This window comes from Coccinella septempunctata, chromosome 2 (assembly GCF_907165205.1).
Source record: "Coccinella septempunctata chromosome 2, icCocSept1.1, whole genome shotgun sequence".
NCBI classification, from domain to species: domain Eukaryota; kingdom Metazoa; phylum Arthropoda; class Insecta; order Coleoptera; family Coccinellidae; genus Coccinella; species Coccinella septempunctata.
Window position 1 is genome coordinate 1,155,796 of NC_058190.1, and position 24,604 is coordinate 1,180,399.

A 24,604-nucleotide genomic window follows, 5' to 3' on the forward strand; every position below is an offset into this window, starting at 1 on the left:
AACGCAGCACAGATTCAATCACCGCAAAATAGGCAACTCTGAGTACTTCGCCTGATAACCTATTCGACAACGACTTGAGCAGGAACACATTACGCGATAACTTTCCAGCTAGATGATCAGCATGGACGTCCCAGCGGAGGCAAGAATCCAGAGTCACTCCCAAAAACTTCGCAGAACCTATCAGATCCCTGTCATCACATTTTTTAAGGGAAAATATTAATTCAGTGGTCTTTCTTTCATTCACGACCAACCCATTCGATGTGAACCAGTCAAAGGCCCTCTTCCACGCAGCAGCGCCCTCCTCCAGCACCACAGACAACTCCCCCGAGGTCAAAGAGATAGTTGTGTCATCAGCAAAGAGAATGGTAGTATACTTCTTCAAGAAACCAGGAAGATCATTTATGAGAATTAAAAATAACACAGGGCCAAGGACCGAACCTTGTGGTACACCAAGTGTAATTTGCTGTTTACCCGACCAACTGTCATTGTAGTATACAGATTGATACCTATTCGAAAGATAAGAATCTATCAGATCACAACTATCCTTCGAACAACCATACGCCGCAAGTTTCCCAAGCAAAACCGGACGCGCCACGCAGTCGAAGGCCTTCGCCAAGTCCAGAAATAGCGAATAAGACCACTTACCTTCTTCAAAACATCTAAGGGTATGATAAACGAAATCCAAAATTGCCCCCGAAGTACTTCTACCCTTTCTAAAACCAAACTGGGCCGTACTGAACAAGTTATTAGTTTCGAAGTAATTTACTAATTGTGAACAAAGCAGCCTCTCAAAAATCTTCGACAAAACCGGAACCAACGATATAGGCCTGTAATTCTCCACCCGCTCAACATCGCCACCCTTAAACAAAGGAATAACCTTCGAAACCTTGAGGCAATCAGGATACCTATTATTCGCAATGCACAAATTGAAGAGTCTAGTTAGTGGACCCACGAGATTATTCACATTTTTTTTTATTAATACCGAGGATATACCATAGAAGTCCGTGCTCCTACTACTCTTCAATGCTTTTATGGCATCTCTTACATCATTGAATGAAACTTGGGAAAAAGAAAATAGAGTTCCACTCTCATTCGTGACCAAGCCAACAGGATCAAAAACCCTATCCGATAGTTCCCTGATGGTTTCCTCGGCTACTGACAAGAAGTAGTTATTGAAATCATGAGGGGAGATAGAGGGGCAACAGCGTTCACTCGTAGAGTTTTTTACCGTGTTTATTAAATTCCACATTGTTCGAGGGGGGTTAGTAGAGTTTTTAATAATGTTATCATTAGCATTTATTTTAGCTTGTTTAATTTTTCTTTTATAAATTTGTTTCAATTTATCATGAGCCATTCGTAATTCAGCAGTCTGATAATATTTATACATATCTTTCAACAAAGTCAATCGATTACGCATTTCATGCAGTTCCGAAGAAAACCACTTCACACCTCCATCACTCTTTTTTGCTTTGATCCCCTTTTCAGGAAATGACGTCAAGAATGAATCGACAACATGATCATTAAAAATACTGAACTTCTCATCAACATCCCTACTGTCATCAACAATAAAATCCCACGAAAGACCACTCAAAATGTTATGGAATGAATTTAACCCTCCTTGAGTCAAAGGTCGAACCTTTTTCGTCACAGAACCCAGAGGACCCGGGCCCACCACGACGTCAACGCCAACCACCTGAGCCCTATGATCGGAAAACTATATATATATATATACTTCCGGCTGTACCGGAAACAGCCTAGTAAGTACTTTTTTATTACAAATAGCACACACAGTATAGAGGGTACAAGATATTTTAAGTTTTCATAATGCGATGTGCAACCCCTGGAAGAACAAAATTATCTTGGATCTGTATTCAACTAAAGTACCAAATTTTTCGAATTTCACAATTTTGAATTTTCGAAATTACTTGAAAACAGCGCATAATAGGAGAAAATATGAAGAACACTTTTATTTTACAAAAAGTTCAAATATTCATAAGATAGCGTCCAACTTAGTTTCAAGAGTTGGGTTCTTTGAATTTTTTATATTTTTTTATGGTACGTAATGGTCATAATGAGAAAACTGGAAGACGTAGGTGATATCTTGTGTTCGAAAAAGATTCATCAAATAAATGAAAAACTATAATCTGAAATTCATTTCATTCGATAAAACCGTTTGTGAGATAGAACTAAAAATAACATTTTTTTATGGTTTTTCATCAGCCTGTATCTTCTAAACCGAGCCGATTCGGAAAAATGATATAGGAAAAAAGTGTTCCTTTTGACCTCAAGAATCTACTGTTGAAATATTTGTACGAGTCAAAGACTCACCCTATACAGGGTGTGGCGTAATGAATGGATAATATGGTGCCTGCGGGTAGAGGACCTTATGGCGCTTCGGAAAAATATATTTTATGTTCAGTAAAAGTCCCATGATTTTCGAGATATTGGGGATTTTCGAAAATTCAAGAAAATCACACCCTTCGCCACTCGTTTTGCAGGCAAGATTCCTAATGAAGGAATTTTTTCAAACTGTTTTTTGGATAGTATTCCTGGATAGATGCGCTATAAAATTTGAATTATTATTTTTGGGGCGCATGAATACTTTTTCATGAAAAAAAAGATCTAATTCAAATTTTCTGTTTTGCTTATTTTTTTTCCTAAGTTCAACCCAGCGTGGTGTGAAAAATAATATGGTTACCTGAGTGCCAAAGCAAGAGGAAACATGCCTGTTTCACTGAGATTCTGAAATAGTATAACTCACTCTATTTCCAGCATTATACAAAATAAATTTCTAATACAATGAGTCAAGGCAGAGTTTGATGTAAGCCTTTTTCTTTAATATTTAGCAACTGAAATGAGACTTCCAAGCAGAATAAAGCAATTATTCATAAGAAGTTGTAAAGCATTTAGTAGAGCTGCTGATGCCCACTTCGAACACTTTTTGTAAAACTCGATTCAATTAAACGATATTTTAAAAAATTGTTTTTTTTCTCTCGTATTCTTTCATTATTAAGCCCTATACTTATAAAGTTAATAGTTTTTAAGCGAATTTCAAGTAACGACGTGAATTTTAGCACTTTTGTAATTAAGAAAAAAAGGTAATAATTAATTCCTATTACATTGAGTCAAGACCTTTGTTACAAAAATGTTGAAATTTAATTCATAACTTGAAATTAATTTGAAAATATTGATTTAACAACGTTGGGGTTCAATAATAAAAGAAAACGATACAAAATAACAATTTTGTATTAAATGCTGAAAATTCAGAGAGTTATACCATTTCGGAATATCAATGAAACGGGCATATTTTTTCTTGCATTGGCTCTCAGGTAACCATACTATTTTTTACACCACGCTAGTTTGAACTTATGAAAAAAAAATAAGCAAAACGGAAAAGTTGAGTTAAATCTTTTTTTCATGAAGAACTATTCATGTGCCTCAAAAATAATGAATTACATTCCTTATCCAGGAATACTATACAAAATACAGTTTGAAAAAATTCCTTCATTTGAAGTATTGCCTCCAAAACGAGTGGCGAAGAGTGTAATTCTCTTGAATTTTCGAAAATCTCCAATATCTCGAAAACCAAGTCACTTTTACTGAACGTAAAATATATATTTCTGAACCGCCATAGAGTCCTCTACCTGCAGGCTCCATATTATCCATTCATTACGCCACACCCTGTATATATTTGTAAAAATAAATTGTGTTATTTTCACCACCATTGTATTATTATTTTTTGTGTTCTTTGTTATAGCAGGTTATAGAGTGCGTATGAGTGATATAATCAATTTTAAAATTGCAATTTTTTTTGTCATTGAATATTTCATTTCGATTAATTGTATTTAATTCACACTAAGTAGAAGAAATAGCATTGTGTTTGATTCCATTACAGGTCAGTAATTGGAACTTTGTTTAATTGTTTATGCTAGTTTGTAGATAATATTTGAAATATTGTATCCATTACAGGTCAATGATATAAGAAGAACCTATTTCTTCAATAAAGAATTGATTACATTCTTTTATATTTATATTTATTTTTGCATTGTTAGATGGTTGATTCAATGGCGATTTCAACAGTGTGCCATAACATGGGTAAAATTGACTCAATAATTGTCATCAAAATTTTTCACAAAAATTACTAGACTCTAGTAAAGGAAATCTACGTTACAAAGCGACTAAACTGATGTGGGCGCCATCTGTGTTTAAAATGTGTTACTAAGACCCCAAAACTACTTTAAGTATTGATTTCAGAGGCATTTGTAGACAAAGACGTTTTGAAAGTTTCGATTCTCGCACCGAATTTCCTGGTGAAAACTTCAAAATATCGTACGATAATTAGTGCTTGGTGGAGAACAGTCGATCAAATAAAATGGATTTTCCTGAATCAAGTTTTCTGCTTTATTGAGGAAAATGGAAATGTAATTATTAAAACTCGTAACATTTGACTCGTTGTAGTTGTAGTTGTATGCAGCAAGCATCCCTTGCATGAACGGTCTATTAAGGGTAAATTATTACCTTTATAATACGTCCATTCAATGATTCTCAATTGCTACTTCTTCAAAATAGTCAGAAATACAAAGGTTTTTTGATTTCGTTTTGGGAATCGAGTTACTGTCAAATTGTTGTTTGGAAAGTTAAAATTTTATGAAACCTTCTGTGAGTGCTTTGTTCATTCATTAATCAATTTGTATATTGTATCATAAAGAGACCATATTATAAGGGAACCTCTGTACGAGGATGTATTGATATCAAGTTAGCCTAGACCAAATCCATGCATAAAAAAATATTGCGTTACCATAGCAACGAACAATAACTCATTAGAAGTGGATGTCCACCGAAATTGTGATAATCTAAAAATTGGAGTATCGAGCCATCATCAAGTACCTGTATTTAAAAGGTTAAGAATTAAGCAGATTTACGAAGATATGCTTAATACCCTTGGTGATCAATGTCCTTCGTATGCGAACGTGAAAAATTGGACAGCAAGCTTAAAAAGAGGTAAATTTTCCATTGAAGATGATGACCGATCGCGAAGGCCAGTTTCAGTGTCAGTCCCCGAAAATATCGATGCAGTTCATGACATGATTTTATCAGACCGTCGAATTGGGCTAAAACGGATATCTGAAGCATTGAATATTTCATACAAACGCGTTCATCATATAGTTCACGTCAATTTGGACATGAGAAAAATTGCTGCAAAATGGATCCCCAAATGTTTGAATGTTGACCAAAAACGTGCAAGGGTAGAAGCATCGCGTTCGATCTGAGCTCGATTTGAAAACGATGTAGACTTCTCAAACCGCATTGTTACTATGGATGAGACTTGGGTACATTTATATGATCCAGAAACAAAGCAATAATCGACGGAATGGCGGCACTCTGGTTCTCAAAGACCTAGAAGTCTCGTGTCCAAAAATCTGCTGGAAAAGTTCTTGCCTCAGTATTTTGGGATTACTATGGAGTAATCATGATTGATTTTTTGGATAAGGATAGAACAATAACCAGAGATTACTGTTCGACATTACTGACCACTCTACGGAAAAAAAATTTAAGGAAAAAGACGCGGAAAGCTATTCGAAGATGTTTTGTTTTCGCAGGACAACGCTGCACACAAATCTCATGTTGCCATGCAAAAAATTCGTGATTTAAAGTTTGAATTACTAGAACACCCCCCTTATTCACCAGATTTGGCTCCATCCGACTATCATCTCTTTCCTCAACTGAAAAAAAGTTTAAAAGCTCCTAAATTTTCTTTCAACGGGGAGGTAATAAAAGCTGTGGAGCTCTGATGTGCATGTTCAATATATCCAGTATAGTATTTTTGTGAATTGCAAATAAGAATACACATCCAACAGCGTTTCTCATTGATATCAATTGATTCCAAACAATGTTCAGATGAAAACTAACATCCTGATGATAAAATAAAACCATACTTATGTTTAGTCGCTCAGGATGTTTGTTTTCTGATCTAAACAAAGTCGATATTAAAATTCAATACAAAGAATAGAATTCGAATTTAGCGCCATCTCATTGTCAAATGTGTTTTCACTGATCAAAATGTAGTCGGTTATTAGTACTAGAGATATGAGGGCGTTTCCTATCTTTCTATTCTATAATCTTTGATTTTAAGCATTTATTTTTTTTAACTGATTTTTTTGAAATTTTTATGTGGTGAATAACCTATTGGAAATGGCTTCCCTGAAATTTTGCAACTTCGAACTGCTTGATTTCTTAACACGTCAATACATATTTGGTTACAAGAACTTGCACACTGAATTGTTTAACCTCGTGTTTAACATAGATTGAGGAACAATTTGAAAGGAGGATGTATTTATCTTGAAACTTAGTATTTGAATGAGAAAAAAATGTGAATTTTAGTTGAAAATACTCCTGCAAGAAAATCCAATAAATGTAGTATTCGTTTTTGATGAATTCTTTTTATAACATGAATTATTCAATGAAATATGATGAATAATATTCATAAGCATATTCCATGTGCCTATCCTCTATTCAAAAAAGCGTCTCTGTTATTAAATCTTCTATCCTTATATTTTTATTACAGTGATTTTATAAAGTCACTGTAATTTTTATTACAGTGACTATATACCCCCACAGTGGCGACATAGGCTGTCTCATTTTCTATTGGTTGATCCGCCATGTTTTGTCGGACGTCAAAATGAATGGTATTTGCATAGAATTTCTAACCTATATTATTATTTCTATGTTTAGTTTTTTACGTTCTTGACTAAACATGGCGGATTTTTGACAGTTTTATGACCAGTTGTCGCCACTGTGGGGTATATAGTCACTGTAATTTTTATTGCTTCACAGCGCCATCTGGCCTATTTCAAGTTTCAGCCTGACCCTTTTCGTAAGTGTTCCAAGCAAAAAATTTATCAGTAGTTCCCTATAAGGTCATCCACAGTGGGGACAACCTGTACATGCAAAAATTATTAGGGATCAATTTTCGAATTTCTCTAGCGTTACTTTATCTTGAATTATCTCCTGTTGGCGTTCAAGGTCAAACAACATCGCCCACATACAATGAATATAGATATCAGATAAGCAGCTGCTCATTTGTTAATTCAGCAATAATTGATTCGTTGAACTATAAAACGAACGTTCCAAACAATTCGTCGCGAAATGGACTACGGAAATCACAAAAAAATTCGTTGTCCATCAACTTTAACTTGGAATAATGGTGTTCCAAGCATAATGTCAATTAGACTCATCTAGAAAACTGAATGTTATATTTTCCTCAAAATTTGTGGATCGTAATGAATGACAGGAGTCTATTCGGATAAAATACCAGCCAAACTTTGCTATTTTTCATACAAGTTTAACTACAATTTCTTTGTAATTCCCCATACCCAAACTGGAGATGTTAATTCATTCTTCTCAAATTTGACGTAAAGTTCATCTTGAATGTGTCTAATAAGCCACCCACCATGGGACACCCTGTACACAATATCTAATTGTATAACAATTTTCAGTCTTTGGAAATTCATTGATGAAATCAACAATTTCATGATCCATGTGAGATACCTGTGTTAAGTTTGGTTTGACTGATCGAAGTATGTTTATGAATTTTGGCATATTAACAGAAATTCGAAAAACCCCCAATATTCTGAAAATCCTTAGATTTGGTTATAGGGTGTGACACATCGTTAGATAGAGATTTTTCGTCTTATCTAATTGTCTAATGAAATACAGGGTTTTATATCAGAAAAACGAACTTTTTTGTTATTAATAGTCACTCTTACAATCAAGAAACGAAGTATATAGATACTTCTGGTATAACTTCAAGTCACTCATATACAACCTATCATACAAGGCCTTTCATTTTTACTATTAATGCGATTTTGCAAAATTCTGATATCCCTTGTACACATTATGTTAGATTGTATAAGCAATTTTCAAAAAAATTAATTCTGCTTGAAAGTAATTAATGTTTCACAAGAGACTCACCTGTTATTTTGATGCCTACGAGCATAAAATTTCTCTATCTCTTCACAGGGAACTCTTAACAACTTTACATAAGGTTTACTTCTGAACTTTATATCCTTTTCAATATTCAAACATGTAGTATCATTTGAGTTAATGCTTCCCTGAACCTTTTCTACATGACTAATAGATGATGTCGATTGATTCACTGAAGGTTCAGCTTGTACAGTAAGTAATTTATGAATTTTTTTTTCCAAGTTGTTCCGTTTATTGTTATAGACTACAGCTTCATCTTCTGAACTACTTAGGACTATTATGGATTCATTCTTAGCATTCGAATTTTTATCTTGATTTTTATTCATCAACTCCAAATTTCGGGGATCAACTAGCTTGTTGAAGTCCACTATTTTTAGCATTGGTTTTGGGTTACAAGGCTCATTGACCACTGGCTCATTTTCCAGCTTTTCAGATGTATCTGTAGTTTCTTCGATTCTTTCTTTTTCCGAGACTTCATTTGCGTTACTAGTGGCTTCTTCTGTACATTCTAACGTAACAGTTTCAGGTGGATTCTGTAATGATTCTTTTGGGTCTTCCTCTTTTGATGAAGTCTCTACTGTAGGAGACTCTGAACATTTAGGATCATCAGTTGAGAGCTTGTTGTATGAGTTTTTAATACAAACCCTCTCTTCGCTCAGAGATAGGATTGTAAGTGATAGATTATCTACAAAATTGCTCCTAGTTGAAACACTTGAATCATTCTCCAGTAAAAAGTCATTGATGTCATCAATAGCCTTTTTACTTAATTCATTTATCTTGGTGAGGTTTTCCAGTAACTGTTTCAAATTTGAATCAAACATAATAATCCTGAATACAGTTCAATTTACCGTGCATAACAAAAGATGACACTTGACCCACTTGAACGAAAGCTAATTTCCCGCTAAAAAGTGATCGATAGTTACAACACTTATGACAATGAAACTGTTCAGAATAAATTTATGGTAATCGAACAAGAACAACGGCAGATTAATTTAAGTATAACCAATACTAATGTTGATAAAAACGAAAAACTTCAAGTTTTTGTTTATAATTGGCCACAGATTACCGTTCGTCAAACGTCAATATTTCTGACATTTTCTGAAGGCATCATAGAAAATATTTTATCTTATCACTCTTTTTTACGGGCTAAAGAAACCGAAAGAGAAAAAGGCAGACAATACATTTTGTATATCATTTGGCCAAGGCAACAGAAAAACTTCTTGAAGGAAAATAACCCGGTACACCTGATCCCACAAATGTAATGAATGGATAATGAATGGACTCTGACAGGTGAAGTTGAACTACTTACTTTCACCTTTCACCTCTATGACCGTCAAAAGTCAAACGTCAAACAAAATAAATAATCTAAAAATAGTAAACATCGCTTTTAAAAATAGTAAACATCGCTGATCAATTCACTCAAATTTTAATTACAACTAATGAATGAAGAAATGTTTTTTCAGAAATCCCGGCCCACATTCAAAATGTGAACTGAACTTTCGCAGAAAAGAAGCTGAAGAAACTGCTATGCTTCATTATCTACGTGGTAAGAAGTGCAGAAAAAATACAGTTGGGATGTAACAAACAATACAACAAAATCGAGAATTTTGGCCAAATGAAACACCATACTAATAAAATGGATTAATCAAAGATCTGTTAAAATCATTTACCGATAAACTGGTAGTGCATAAAATATGAATGAGACAAACAAGATTCTACCTTTTCACATTTGAACTTTATGAAGTTAGATTTCCGGATATAATGACTCCCACAACATTCCTAATGTGATAACAGATTAGATCTGTCAGGACAAAATATATACAGGTTGACCTGTGCTGTACAGGCCATGAAAAACAGCTTTATTTTAAAATTTGCAGAATCTTCTCTATTTCAAACAGGGAATCCTGTATAGTAGTGATCCATAAGAAGTACCAATAATGGTTCTACAAATTTCATTAAGTATATGAGTTCACTAGTTTTCTATCAAAGAATTTTTCAAGGCTATGTTAATATTGAGTTCTACCCTGATTTGCTAGAAATTGCTTTCAATCACCTATGATAAATGTGTCCAAAAATACCTCAAAATTACAATACAAAATTACAATTGCATTTTTTGCATTAAGGGTCACAATTGAATGGCAAAGATGACTTGGAACTATGAGAAGCTCCTTTTTTTCATTAAGGAATATGAGAAGCGTCCGGCATTGTGGAAAAAGCACGATAAGGACTACCACAATGCGAGGAAGAAGGAGGGCGCTTGGCACGAACTCAGTAAAATCCTGAAAGAGGATCCTGACGTTTTGAAGAAAAAAATGGAGAGCCTAAGGGGCTCGCGAAGAAGAGAGAAACATCGACTACTTGAGAGGGTGAGAACAGGCAAAGGTAAGTTTTTTGTGTTGAATGGTGTACACTAGAATACTAATTGACATAGGAAACAGAACACTTAGTATTCAGGAATTTATTAGAATGAATTGGTAGGAATATGCAGGGTGTATTTAAAGGTGAGGCTTTTTTTTCCAACAAAAGGAAGAACTGATAAAAATGAAACCTTAACAAAACTTTCAAAATTACAAAGTTGAAAAAAAAAATTAAATGATTATTGAAATAGATCCTAATACGTCCCTAGGCCGTTTGTTAGTTGTGAATTATCACAATGCAATGGAAAAAACTTATCGATTCGATCATGAGGTTTTGTTTAGGATATTGGCACGTTCAATATTTACGTTGTAATGAAAATGGAAACTTAGGATTGCCGAAGTTTCCTCATTATTATTAAGTCACCTTCCATAGTCCCGTACTTGAAATTCAATGAAATTTTGTCGAATTTCTAAGGGGTTGTATCTCAGGTATCTTGGATATTTTATATAGACAATTTTCGTTGAAACCACTTATTTTGATGACTTCTTCCTTCTGTCAAAAAAAAGCCTCATTTTTTAACACATTGATGGACAGTACCTATTTGGCAGTAGCTTGTGATGTGACGCGCATGTATACTGATTTAATATGGTTCAAAATTGGAGTGATATATATCAAAATATTAGTAGTGATTTAGATGATGTGAATATGGAAAAAAAACAACAGACGGCTTTAGACGTCATTGTCATAACATGAACATTTTTCTTCATTTTTTTATGATATGGACGTCCAAAGGCGTTCTCATTTTTTCAACAGAAAAAGTGAAATTTCTCTTCATTAGATTTGGTAAGAAAGTTATAATGAAAGTTTAACACGGAAACTACGTAATTTTCGAGCGTAACACTATCACATTTGAACAAATACTGAACACGCCGAATGGCTGTGTCGCGGCTGAATACTCGGTATGGCGAAGCGAATGATTCGACCAAGATAGTCATCTTTCGGGTTCACAAAATTCAAAATGTGTGAACGATGTGACGCCTTTTCATAATATCACAATTTTCCAACGTCCAGGAACGTCGTGTCGATGTTAGACGAGTTTATAGGAAGACGTCTATAAACGTCTAAAAACTGTGCCGTCACATCATACACAGCACAGCACGACGTCTATAGACGTCGTTGTCCGTCAATGTGTTAAAACACCCTGTATTTGTTAAAGTCAAGAATATATTTGTTTAAGTCAAGATAAGAAGCAACCAGTTTTTGAACAATATCTACAAAGTAGTTCGCATAGTTCTGTTTGTTCTCTCAAATCATGGGCGGTCCTACGGGGGGGTAAAGTGAGTAATTTTTTTTAACGAATAGAATTCCAATTTTCTTTTTTTTTGTTTTCTTATTCACCGTACTTGGGCGATTCTTTCTGTTTTGCGAGTGCAAGTGGCCAAACCGATAGGTAAGACGATACTCCGTTTTTTTATATATCATTGGAACTTCAGTCTCCGTCTGCATCCCTCTTATACCCGAGTCTGAGTTCCACCCCTACTGTCATTAACGTACCCTGCTGGTGTGGATACCCGGGGGGTACCGAAGGCACTTTGGGGTGGCCCACCCTTCCCTGAAATTTCCCGTCTTTCTTAGTTCCACCCCTACTGTCGTTAAAGTACCCTGCTGGTGTGGATACCCGGGGGGTACCGAGGACACTGTGGGCTGGCGCACCCTTTCCTCAGTTCCCGTCTTTTACCTCGTTCCCGTGTTCCCCACCTACGGTTAGGGAGGCATTCTGCTGGTGTGGATACCCGGGGAGTGCCGAACGAGACTAAGGGTGAGCCGTCGTGACTCTGTGTTGTAATTTTTTATCCCCTAACCTGGCTGAAGTCCGATATCTGTCCGTTAAGTGTGCGTCTTAGGTTCTGGCTGGCGAACAAGTCCGTAAACCCTCGTATAACTTTTTAGATCGGATCCCGTTTCATTCCGTCCGTTTTGCCCTGTAAATTCACTGATTTCGAGTCTTTCACTGTATGAATTTTATAATAGTGCCATTTGTGTTTCCTTGTACGAGTCGACAAATATAATTTGTGTACGTTGATTTTGAATTTCACTGGTTGTCGCTATTACCCCAGACACCGAGGAACCTTGTCTTCGGCTCGTAGCTACCAGGGTAGGTTTGCTATTCTTCCTTAAAGAATAGCTGGCGCTCGAGTGCACCGATGAAAACCCGTTACAGATGTTTTTTTTTCAGCTATTCAACGAAAGTGCGAATCCAGGTGGTTTGCTTGGGAAAGCATGAAATTCTTGGATGACCCAGATGAACAGCAAGTAACTTTAACGGTTAGTACAATTCTCGTTTCACACTCAATAATGAAATACCTACTTGAAAAAAAACGATCCTCAACTTCTCAGAAAACTAGCTTAGCTGATGTAATGTTATAGAAAAACGCAAATGTACACTTTATCATTTGGATCAGTGTGACGATTTGAAGAGATACCACCACTATTATTTCGGCCCCCATGCAAAATCAGGAAAAATGCAAAAAGTGATACAGTTTGGTTCGTAGGGGGTCGTTTTCAATCAATTTGTATCAACCCTGTGAGTGTAATGACTGCACCTCTAAAATCTTAAATGAAAAGAGGGATTGAGTGACACCTTGTTTTAAAGGTACATAATTCGATTTCCTTTTCAAAAATGCCGAAAATGCCGCTTCCGAAAAAAAAAATAAAGTAGAATAGTTAGATAGCAAAACTTGCAATGAAATGTGAAAGTGAAAAATTTCTTGCTATGAAAGATTTTCGAAATGTAGTTTTTTGTTATTTTTCAATGCGGCCCGTACTTTTTGTAGAGCTTCAAGTTTAATTCCTCGTCACGAACAATATATCTATGTACAGGGTGGGCAAATTTCGATGTTTTAGCACTACAGCTTTCAAACCAGTGGAGATAGACAAAATCTGATACCCCATTCTCGTTCTGTTTTTCTGAGAAACTAACAATTGTAGTGGTCATTTTTGGCCACTTTCTTTTGTTTTCGAGTTATAAGCAAAAATTGGAAAAATGGCGATATTGAAATAATTTTATATCTCCGCATACTGATGATAGAGCTCTGGAATTGAAACATTATACAGGCACTTTTTTACGTAGAATCCAGTGGCGTGCTCGCCTTTTTAGCAGGATTTTTAATTACGAAGCTATTACCCAAAGTTATGTTTTTTTAAATGGGAAAACTAGTTTTCTGTGCAATTTTTGGAAAGCTTAATTTTTACTGTTTTCGAAAATATATAACATCATACGGTTTGTATCAATATAAATGATAGAAAATGGTCAAAAACCTTTTTTCTCAATATTTCTATGGTCTCAAATTTTGATGAGCACAGAAACATATAGCATCGTATGATTACCACTGTCTCCTTCTATACGTCTTTTCATTATTATGAAAATTTATTAAATATATCTTGATTCAAATTTTGTGAAAATTGGTAAAATGCATAGAAAGAATGACATTGCCGGAAGGAGACTGCTTTTGTTATAGGAAACTCTATTTTTTTGTGCTCGTAAAAAGTTGAAACCATAGAAATATTGAGAAAAAAGGTTTTTGACGATTTTCTATTATTTATATTGATAGAAACCATATGATGTTATATATTTTGGAAATCAGTAAAAATTAAGCTTTCAAAAAATTGCACAGAAAACTAGTGTTCCCATTTAAAAAAATATAACTTTGGGTAATAGCTTCGTGATTAAAAATCCTGCTAAAAAGGCGAGCACGCCACTGGATACTACGTAAAAAAGTGCCTGTATAATGTTTCAATTTCAGAGCTCTATCATCAGTATTAGCGGAGATATAAATTTATTTCGAAATCGTCATTTTTCCAATTTTTGCTTATAACTCGAAAACAAAAGAAAGTGGCCAAAAATCATTACTACTATTGTAAGTTTCTCAGAAAAAGAGAACGGAAAAAGGGGTATCAGATTTTGTCTATTTCCTCTGGTTTAAAAGCTGTAGTGCTAAAACATCGAAATTTGCCCACCCTGTACATATAAAGGGTGAGTCTTTGACTCGTACAAATAGTTTAACAGTAGATGCTTGAGGTAAAAAGAAACACTTTTTTCCTATGTAATTTTTTCCGATTCGACCCTGATAAAAAGACATAGCCATTTTGAGTTTTCATAATGAGCTGTGCCACCTTTGGAAAAACAAAATTACCTTCAAAATAATAACTAGCTGAATCTGTGTCCCTGCACATCTATGGCTGTTTTAAACAGAGTTGCATTCAGCAAAAGTACCCAATTTTTAAAATTTTACAGATCCTTTTTTAATTATTGAACATCAAATTACCCGAAAACGGCGCATTATACGAGAAAAATGCACTTTTTCGTCCATATCTCTGAAACTATTCACTTTACCGAAAAAGTATGATTTTTGCTAATTTTAACCTGCTCTACATTATGAACAAGAAAAAAATATAGGTTGCCATTTGAAAAGAATTGAGTTCTGGTTGAACTTCTATTTGAATTTTCAACTCTAATTTTTGAAGACCCTGTATATCAGATAGCTGAAAATAGAGATGTAGCGTATGATCCAATATGTTGACAAGAGCTGGGCAAAATTTGGTTTTGATACATGCATTAGAAAACTATACTTCATTCACTTTTATTTTAGCAGTCGGTTGGCCATGGAAATTTGACACATTTCACTCTGTATAGTACGAAAATGTGGGGTTATGAAGCTTGTCGAAACATTTTTGGGTTTTAAATCAACCCTATGTTGCCCGTTCTACTTAAAAGTTTCTGTTATTACGTATTTTATCACAATGTCGAATCTCTTCGGAAAATATGTGACGAACATAATTGAAGTTTATACAAACTGATTGAAGGCATATACAAGGAAAATACAAGAGATCAGTATAATATCATAATATGCACTAGCTTGAGGAGAGTTAATGTTCGTTATCTTCTTTGGCTTACATCATTTGTAGATTTCAGAAATATTAACCCGAAGATGAAATGCATATGATGCAGTGGTTGGCAATGGGTATCTCCCGAAGGAATTAACAGATGATTACAAGAATGTTAAATTCTTCAACAAAAATCATCTTATATCAATGGAAGTAAAAGGAATTGAAGGAAGTTTCAAGTTAAGATGAATTTCACCTTTGAACAAAAATTTCACATGAAAACAAGTAACAGAGCAACTTGCGCGTATTTGTGGCTAATCATCTTAATACATTGATGTAATAATAATAATTATAGGTATTTATCAGTACCTTAAGGCATTTAAATTGTATAGCACAAGTCAAATGAAAAATAGAAAAATCCATTTTAGGGAACTTATTCTCCGATGACATTTATCGAAAATCCTGTAGTAAACTTTTCGCATTAATTCACTCAAACATAAAATTCTCAAATGCCACCACTTTTTTGGGTCTCCCAATAGAAGGAAATTCTTTGTCTTCATTCACAATCTTTCTGATTGTGGAAATATCCAGCTGAAATATATGTCGTTTAGATTCAGATGAAACATTATATAAATTCTCTTACATTGAATATATGTATTGGCTACCGTCTGACGTATTGTGGATTTTAGAATATCAGGGTATAACTATTTGAATGAGCGGACCTGAATTCTAAATAGCACATCCTGAAACCCTGTCTCTTTTTTCAATTACTTTCGGCATTTTCGTAATAAAAATTGATATTAGTTGTGGCAACGGCGTTATGACATTAACGACATTTCATGTGTGCAAACCTAACTTCGTTCTAGTTACAAAAACTTGAGAAAATTATTTCATGGCCAACCGACTGCTAAAATAAATTTGAATGAAGTATAGTATCAGCTATTTTAGTAAACACCTACTGCTGTCAAAATTTTAGGAAAAAGTCGAATATCTCAGAATCGGTACAATATAGGACCAATGTTGTCAAACCAAAATTACCTTAAAATTTGACGAGGAATTCAAAAATGCAATAATATATAGGGTGTTTCATTTAAAACAAGAAGGTTGATACCAACAGGTAAAAAACGGAGCCCCCTGTATTAGTGGGTTATAAAAAATAAAAGTTCAATTGATTACAGACAAGTTTTGTATTCAACTTTTTCTTCCAGCTCCTTTAGTTTCCACAATAAGGAATGGGGACACTTTAACTCGGATACCCTGTACTGTATAATGAAGACAGAGCTACTAATAGAATTAGAAGTCATTTCAACCAATCGATTATTAAATGCCAATTTTTTTTCAGACCAGTCTCGAATTAAAACAGGAACCGATCGACGAGGACTACATCGAAAACCCCGAACAGAACATTTACGACGGACAGAACATCTTCGGAGAGAACGGATCCAGGAGCGAGGAAGACACCAACGAGCGCAATTCGGAGACGAGCAACGCGGGGGTGGAGGAAGACCCGGATAGGACGGAGAAAATTTACGCGACCAAGTCCGCACAGTTCTGGTGCCGCAAGAGACGAACGTCCAAAAAAAGGTCCACGCAGAACACCCGGGTGGAGAAAGTGTATCGCGTGTTGAAGCGCGAGAAGAAAGACGACTGCGCCATTTTCGTGGAGTTTATAGCGGAAAAATTGCGGAAATTCGACGATAGGCAAAGAGCGATACTCCAGCATGCGATTCACGATTTGGTTTTTAGGGCGGAAATCGCCGCGGCACCACTTTAAAATTGGATCGATTCACTGTTTATAAATATTTTAGTTGGACATTTGGAGTACACGAACATTAATATTCTGTTATTTTTAAGATGTTACTATTTTTACGAAAACTGGGGAAGTTAGGACCTGTACATTAAACGCTTCTCTGATATCAGATTGTTTTTATTGAAGAGACTCCTTTTTTGAGCGTGCTCGGACGTTGGGGGTAAATCGAGGTTTGTTCCTGGAATGAAAACTACTCGAATGATGAAAATGAAAAAATTCACAAAAAGATGGGGTCAGTTGAAACTTCCTCAAGACCAAACGGTTGCGCCAGAATGAATGAAATTCTCAGATTTTTTACTAGAAGAGGTACTCTTTCAAAATATGTAACACATTTATATCTACGATAATTTTCCTGGAAGAAAAACTACTCACAAGTTCACCATCGAAAAATTCCCAAAAAGATGGGGTCAGTTGAAACTTCGTCAAGACCGAACGGTTGTACCAGGATGGATGAAATTCTCAGATTCATTACTAGAAGAGTTGCTCTTTCAGAATATATATAACATTTAAATCTACGATAATTTTCCGATGACCTTCAAAAAATTCCCAAAAAGATGGGGTCAGTTGAAACTTCGTCAAGACCGAACGGTTGTAACAGGATGGATGAAATTCTCAGATTCATTACTAGAAGAGTTGCTCTTTCAGAATATGTATAACATTTAAATCTACGATAATTTTCCTGGAAAAAAAACAACTCGAACGATGACCTTCAAAAAATTCCCAAAAAGATGGGGTCAGTTGAAACTTCGTCAAGACCGAACGGTTGTACCAGGATGGATGAAATTCTCAGATTCATTACTAGAAGAGTTGCTCTTTCAGAATATGTATAACATTTAAATCTACGATAATTTTCCTGGAAAAGAAACAACTCGAACGATGACCTTCAAAAAATTCCCAAAAAGATGGGGTCAGTTGAAACTTCGTCAAGACCGAACGGTTGTACCAGGATGGATGAAATTCTCAGATTTATTACTTGAAGAGTTGCTCTTTCAGAATATGTATAACATTTAGATCTACGATAATTTTCCTGAAAAAAAAAACCACTCGAAACCTTCGAAAAATTCCCAAAAAGATGGAGTCAGTTGAAACTTCGTCAAGACCGAACGGTTACACCGAGATCGATGAGATTTCGAGATTCATTACTAGAAAAGTTACAGTCCCAAATCTTACTGGACAGTTTTCTGCACGCCATTAAAGCTCTTATCGCACTACTAAAAAAATTTTTGTATATATGAAAATTAGTTTAAACTGTGCTTTCGAACACCCTACAAACATCACGAAAAAATATTTAAAAAATATCTTCATTTACATCCTCAAAATGAGCACCATGTTTGTGATGGGCCATCCTCTATAAGGTTTCTCGTGTCAAGAATCGAAAAACTCTCTCTGAAACGGATGACATTTTTGAGATAGTGTAGTGGAGTTCATTTTAGTACACTCCTTTCATTTCACATTTCCGCCTTTGAAAATATTTAATTCTCAAATATTCAGTACATTCATTCCGGTAGGCAGAGTAAATATAAAAAACCGTTTATCTGTGTTTAACGTTGTTTTTCTTGCATGCCGTTGAAGATTTTGAAGTTTTTCTGATGTTGATGTGCGATAAACCGGAGCTGACGACGTTTTTCACTCTTGTCGCATTCTGGAATTTTCAGATTTTTAACGTGTGGGGGGATTTGCCTATGGGGGCGGATTTTCCCCCGCGACTGTCTCTTTTTTACACTTTAGTCACTTTTACGCTCTGTACTCTCTTTTCTCTGCGATTCGATTTAGAAATAATTTTGTGTTACAAAGATAGTGCTCTTAGAAATTAATTTTTATTCTTCGTTTTCCGCGAGTGCCTTGAATAAAGGAGGTGGGTTACTTCTTTGACACTGCTATATTGTATCGCTTTCTGTTATCTTTTATCGTACTTTACCCTGTTTCGCGAATCTGACTTTTCCCTTCGCTATCAGTCATGGTGCGTAAGCCCTTGGGGTAGTGAAGAGGACGTCCCGTCAACCCCCTGTTCGCGTTCCGCGTCATAAGTGTTGAAATCGAAATCTCTTCTTTTTTATCAGTCATGGTGCGTAAGCCCTTGGGGTAGAGAATAAGAGATACCACTCGTCGTCAGTGAAATCCCGTAGTTGCACTAAAAATAGACCTTTTCTTCGCTATCAGTCATGGAGCGTAGCCCTTGGGGTAGTGAATAAAAGTATCGAGTAGATCCGCCTTGGTTGTGTTTCTTTAATTTCTGGAGAAATACAATTAATTACATCCCGATAACGTATAGCAAGTCATTTCACTTCGCGAGGTCATCCTTAGTATCCATTTCGTCAGTTCTGGTTAACGCATTTTATTGAACAACCTTTGATTTTTCACTGTACCCGGTGTAAACTTTATAAAGTGCTCGTGATCGGATCGAATTTTCAGAATGTATGTTTGCTGATAGATTCGCTCATATTTCATACCTACACATATCTCCGTTGTACATATAATCAGTTTCCGAAGGTGTGAATAAACTTTTACATAATTTGATTTCAACTACTTCGTTATCGCTACCACCCTAGATAACAGCGAACTCTGTCTCCGACTAGCAGCTACTCTGGTAGGTTTGCTATTCTTCCTAGTGAAAAGAATAGCTGGCGCTCGAGATAAGTTTTCTCCGGGAAAAGCATCGCGTTACAATAGTTGTAACGCGATGCTTTTCGACTAAAAAACCTAGAGTGTCCCATTTAGAAAACACCGACTCTTCTCTATATCTCTGAAACGGTAATTAATTTCTATGATCCATTACAGTTATAGCGAAATATTTGAAAAGGTCATTTTTCAGAAACGCCCCGCAACTAAAGGACAAATCAAGATACCTGAGGTCTTCTTTCTGATATTCAATTTTTTCGAAAAGACATCGAGGGTCAAAATTCTCGAAACACTCTCAGTTAGCATCGAATTTGGGACGCCCTATACATAATATACGGAGAATCGTTTAAACGTGTGTAAGAGTCTGTTCTATTTCCATTTATTCAACTCTGTGAAGAGAATTTCATGAAAATATCTCTCCATATAACATTGGGCGAGGTAAAAAAATGATGATTATCCTGTATGTTGTGAATTATGGCTCAACAATTTTTTTGGTTGTTCTATATCAAAAATTAAATAAAAGGATTCATAAAAAATTCTTAATTACTGTACATATTTAATCGCACAATCTATCAACACTGGTTATAAAAACTTATCAAATTTTTAACCACTTCATCGTTATACCCCTTCAAGACAGGTTTTCCTGCGTCATACTTGCAAACCTGGAACAAGGGCAACTGTTCCGTTTGGTACCAAATATTTTTCTTTTCACCATCTTCTAAATTCAGAGTGTTCATTTGTAAAACACCAAATTGAAACAATCGACCATCAGTTTGTACACTCTGTACAGTTACCGGTGATGGTAAATCTCCGACATCATCCTAAAATCGGAAAAAATTTAAACTGGAGGAATGAATATTTTCGAATTTCACTCACTCCAAACTGTTGTTTCGCGTATGACGCAGCTACTGTGAAAGTCTTCAACAAAGAACGACCATGAATCTGGTTATCTGCAACTTCCTCCTCGAACAAATTCTTGACCATCGTCCTATCATGATGGATAAATAATGTATGTGGATGGAGAGGTTTTATTCCTTTCCTAAGAGCTGAGAATGAATTTTCGGATTAATCAAAGAAACATTAGTTCTGAGATGTTAAAATGAACACCCTGTATATCTTCAAAAATGACCATAAAAAAAATACAACACAATTGGTGTGAATTCTAATACTCACGGTAAATATTTTCTAATTCGTATATATTCTCCTCATTTAACGATGCTGTGAAATGAATTGGATGTAGATTTGGTAATTGGTACTCTTCAGTCGATTCGTCAGTCACAGGAGGTAATGGTTTCTGCGAAACTAACAAAGTATCCCCGGTAATTTGAAACTGTATCAAATTGTCATCCTTAGTGAAAGGAAATGAGAAATACATATCGTTCAATAAGAAACGATTTCTAACGATATCATGTTCTTCGCGAGTTTCCAACAGGTTTAGTAATTTGGAAGTCATCAATTTGCTGAAAAAGGAAACATTTATGTTCAGTTATTTTCAGTGGTTCATTCACAAGTTTACTTTCTTCTCTCATGTGTAATACCATATTCTCTCGGAAAATTCCAGGCTGGTCTTGAAGGATCTTTTATTTTTGGTAACTTTTGTTGTTCGGCATCGAAGACATGAGCACTCAAAATTATATTTCTTACTTTACTATTGATTTCTTTCGTGAGCGAATTGGTTACGTATTTTGTCGGAAGCCCTTCTGCTATCCTAACACTTTTTGTAAGAATTTGCGCTTGATGTAAGCCTTCGAGCAGTACATTATCATCTTTGTAAGTATAGAGAACCTTGTCATGCCAATTGGGATGTGATTCATCCTCTTTTATTCGTAACGGTCTCATACCAACAACTTCCACTCTGAAAGAGCAATATATAAAGAAAATTTGAAGAATTTCAAGCTAAATGTTACTTCTCAATTTTCGTTTTTTCCAGAACATCTTCGGGTTTCACAATTGTAATTCCACTTTTCGTGAGCACTTGTTCTGCATTGGTCTTCAGAATTTTCTTTTTACCCTGTACAAGCCAATGCTTTTTGAAATGTTTCCCTATGTGTTGTTTGAATAAAATTGCTCCTAGTTTCATTTTATCAGAAAAAAATTATTTTTGTTTGGGGTTTTTTGATACAGATTTCGAGGTTAGGAGAACTAAGCGAGGTTAGAACACAAAAGCATAAAAGGTTCTGAGAATCAAATGATATCAAGAATGATGTCTAATCTGGGTTCTTGAATTAGATCCAACAAAAGAAACAATATTGATTTCTTTTGAGTATTCTCAAATGCACTCAAATCGTAACAATACAAGAGAATTAGTACGAAAGAAAAAAATGAATATGTTTCTGTGGTTTACGATTCTTGATGCTTGATTTCGTTCCATTTCCGTCTATGTTAGTTTGTGTTTTGATTTTGACGTGAGTGGAACGTAGGTTATCTTCAAAATAACCTTCATTTTTGCATTACCATTTTTGGACACAAGAATTTCCATCTGTTTTTTAGTCTTGTAAAAATAGCGATCACGTTTTCGTACGAGACAGTATTGATAGTGTGTGAATTTGTTTCATCAGATTGGTGATTTGTTTACGAAACATGAATACGTTCTTTTGTTGACTTTCTCGCGTCCACAAAAATTTAAGCTTTTTCCAAGATGCTGGCTAATGGTCAAATTGTGGGAGATGGATCCTGGAATCTCCGTGTGCTTGTTACCGATTTGCAAACAGAACGTCCCATTCGAGTCAAGGGGGACCTCCACATTGGTGGAGTCATGCTCAGGCTTGTGGAGGAACTTGGTGAGTCAATAAAGGTTTCATTGGCAGATAATAGTTTTCTAATAATTTTGCTGCGAATTATATTTTGACTGCTGATGGAGCGATTCACCAACGTTGAAGAACTGCAGGGATACTTAAAAGTTTCAACCACTTAATCTGGAAGTAAAATGTCTATCAGTTCTGAAACATTTGCATGGAGAACTAAGATCTTTGCTCTCGTAGGACCATTATGAATGAAGCAAATTAGTTATTAATGATTGCTCAGTAGACGGAATGATATGTTGATTTCATGATGTAGTTTTGCTAGCTAGGAAAAGTTGAAGAAAAATTGATTTGACTGATTTTTAAGAAGGGTGTGTGAAAATAGCTTAGAATCTGTTGTTCTATGAAGAATCCATCAGGCAAACCCCAAATATGTATATAAGTCAGGCCCAGATGGAAGGCAAGAACACAATTGAGGTAGTACAAAAATTATAATGCCTGAGTCTAAACAAAATTGATGTAATTTTCTGCAGTTAAGAAAAATCTAATATAACATATCGGAACCTTATTTTTTTCTTGAAAGTTTGTAGGTTTTGACCCACATCATCTAAAACGCAAGGAATGAATGCAATAGCAATTTAAAAGAATATATAATCCCGAAGTTTTCAAAATACAGTATATTATTACTAATTGGTAATATTGAGGGTAATATACTGAGTGGCATAAGAAATAGAACGCCTACTATTAATGAAATTATCAGAAAGAATTGCTGATCCATATCTACAGAGTGGTTAAAATTAAAAAGAGATTTTGAGTTGCCGAATGCAGGTTGGTATTGTGATCAAACACTGACCACTGATCAATTACATTATAAGTATGCACTGACCAAAGATATTTTGAATTCTGTACTGTTGTTTAAATGTTCTTAAATTGATCAGTAAATTGAAAAAAAATTTCTATCAATTTGAATGCTGATTAATTCGTTCTCAATATAAGTTTTTCTTCGTTTCAATTACTCCTCTAGGTTATATTTATTTATTTATTTTAGTTATGCGATTGAACATACAGAAATCATTTGAGATTTTTTGTGACCAGCTATTAAGCTGCATCTAGACTTTCAAGGGTGTCAATAATTCTTGAATGAACTATATATGTCTTCTAATTACAATTCGCATTTGATCCTTGTAAATTTTTATAATTACATGGTTCTTGTGTTTTCATTGGAAAATTTGTCATTTCTTAAGAATGTCCTGACCAACCTCAATCGATTTAAGTGGGTTGTCCGCCTTATTATTACGTCATAGCTGCGGAATCATTCAATGAACACAATTTGCGCTAGTGGAAATTCCAAACGTGCTGCAAAAAAAATTAAAAAATCCAGTAAATAAGGATTAAAACACAAAATTGAGAATGTGTTCAGACAGAGCGAGTAACAATTTGAAAATTAAATTACTCTTGTATAGAAAACTCGACAGAAAATTAAAGAAAATATTCTTGCTACCGCATACTTACTCTAGATTTAGAAAAATAAAAAACAAGTAGAATACAAAAATAATATACCCAATATTTTTAATTTTATTTATTTACAATGAACCAGACGAAATCAATCAATCATTAAATATCATAAAAAAGAAATACACTGCGCAAAAAAATTAACGCACATTCTGAAAATCTCAATTTTAATGAAAGTTAACTCTACATTGACTTTATAACTTATTTTTTATGTTCTCTCGGGAAGGTTTTGAACGAAACAAGACACATTAAATGGAAGAAAAATTCAGGATTTCACCGAATCTTATGTGAAAGAAGAGAAATGAACAATTTTCAAAATACTGAAATGCTGATAAGTGATTTGATACTTGGTATTTCCACCCCTTGCGTTAATTACAGCTCGGCAACGACGGTTCATACTCAAAATGAGTGATCTTGAAATGTTCTGATCTAATGCTTCCGAGATTTCTCCGAGTTGGATTCCTAAATCATTAAGAGTAGCTGGATGATTGTCTGAACTTCTCAGCCTTCTATTGAGGTTGTCCCAAACCTGCTCAATCGGATTGAGATCTGGACTTCTTGCTGGCCATTCCATTCGAAAGATTTCAACCTCTTCAAGGTACTCCTGAACGATGCGCGCACGATGGGGTCTGGCATTATCGTCCATAAAAATGAAATTTTCACCAATGTATGGGGCAAATGGCACTACATGCTCTTC

The 24,604-nt window shown here is 35.0% G+C and overlaps 4 protein-coding genes across 4 annotated transcripts in view; 2 read left to right on the forward strand and 2 right to left on the reverse strand.

The window, feature by feature from the left end:
• LOC123306770 (transcriptional regulator ATRX homolog) overlaps positions 1–9,066 on the reverse strand; it is a 60,047-nt gene extending 50,981 nt beyond the window's left edge. Inside the window, exon 1 of the mRNA XM_044888907.1 lies at positions 7,972–9,066. Coding sequence (XP_044744842.1) covers positions 7,972–8,804 — 833 coding nt within the window. The 5' untranslated portion in view covers positions 8,805–9,066. The remainder of the gene's footprint in view (positions 1–7,971) is intronic.
• Positions 9,067–9,323: 257 nt separating this feature from the next.
• LOC123307254 lies at positions 9,324–17,141 on the forward strand. Its single transcript, XM_044889487.1, has 4 exons — positions 9,324–9,529; positions 10,107–10,365; positions 12,578–12,666; positions 16,568–17,141. Exons 2-4 carry the CDS (start codon positions 10,119–10,121, stop codon positions 16,997–16,999), a joined length of 768 nt encoding a protein of 255 aa, XP_044745422.1. The 5' UTR covers positions 9,324–9,529; positions 10,107–10,118; the 3' UTR covers positions 17,000–17,141.
• Positions 17,142–20,185: 3,044 nt separating this feature from the next.
• On the reverse strand, positions 20,186–21,809 carry LOC123306841 (39S ribosomal protein L37, mitochondrial). The gene is made up of 5 exons (XM_044889005.1): positions 21,562–21,809; positions 21,171–21,509; positions 20,828–21,114; positions 20,531–20,700; positions 20,186–20,475 (listed from the first exon to the last, which is right to left on the reverse strand). The coding sequence occupies exons 1-5, from the start codon at positions 21,732–21,734 to the stop codon at positions 20,227–20,229; spliced, it is 1,218 nt and encodes a 405-aa protein (XP_044744940.1). The 5' UTR covers positions 21,735–21,809; the 3' UTR covers positions 20,186–20,226.
• A 217-nt stretch (positions 21,810–22,026) lies between these two features.
• The window catches only part of LOC123306840 (unc-112-related protein-like), a 48,586-nt gene continuing 46,008 nt past the window's right edge, over positions 22,027–24,604 (forward strand). Inside the window, exon 1 of the mRNA XM_044889004.1 lies at positions 22,027–22,434. Within this exon, the coding sequence (XP_044744939.1) occupies positions 22,293–22,434 (142 nt within the window). The 5' untranslated portion in view covers positions 22,027–22,292. The remainder of the gene's footprint in view (positions 22,435–24,604) is intronic.

What these genes read in the sequence shown, in the direction of transcription:
- LOC123307254 (XM_044889487.1), top strand. Translation starts at nt 10,119, where the DNA reads ATGGCAAAGATGACTTGGAACTATGAGAAGCTCCTTTTTTTCATTAAG. An exon ending in GAGGGTGAGAACAGGCAAAG is followed by an intron (nt 10,366 to 12,577) that starts GTAAGTTTTTTG and finishes TTTTTTTTTCAG; the next exon opens with CTATTCAACGAAAGTGCGAA. An exon ending in AACAGCAAGTAACTTTAACG is followed by an intron (nt 12,667 to 16,567) that starts GTTAGTACAATT and finishes ATTTTTTTTCAG; the next exon opens with ACCAGTCTCGAATTAAAACA.
- LOC123306841 (XM_044889005.1), bottom strand. Translation starts at nt 21,734, where the DNA reads ATGAAACTAGGAGCAATTTTATTCAAACAACACATAGGGAAACATTTC. An exon ending in CGAATTAGAAAATATTTACC is followed by an intron (nt 20,701 to 20,827) that starts GTGAGTATTAGA and finishes ATTCATTCTCAG; the next exon opens with CTCTTAGGAAAGGAATAAAA. An exon ending in ACGCGAAACAACAGTTTGGA is followed by an intron (nt 20,476 to 20,530) that starts GTGAGTGAAATT and finishes TTCCGATTTTAG; the next exon opens with GATGATGTCGGAGATTTACC.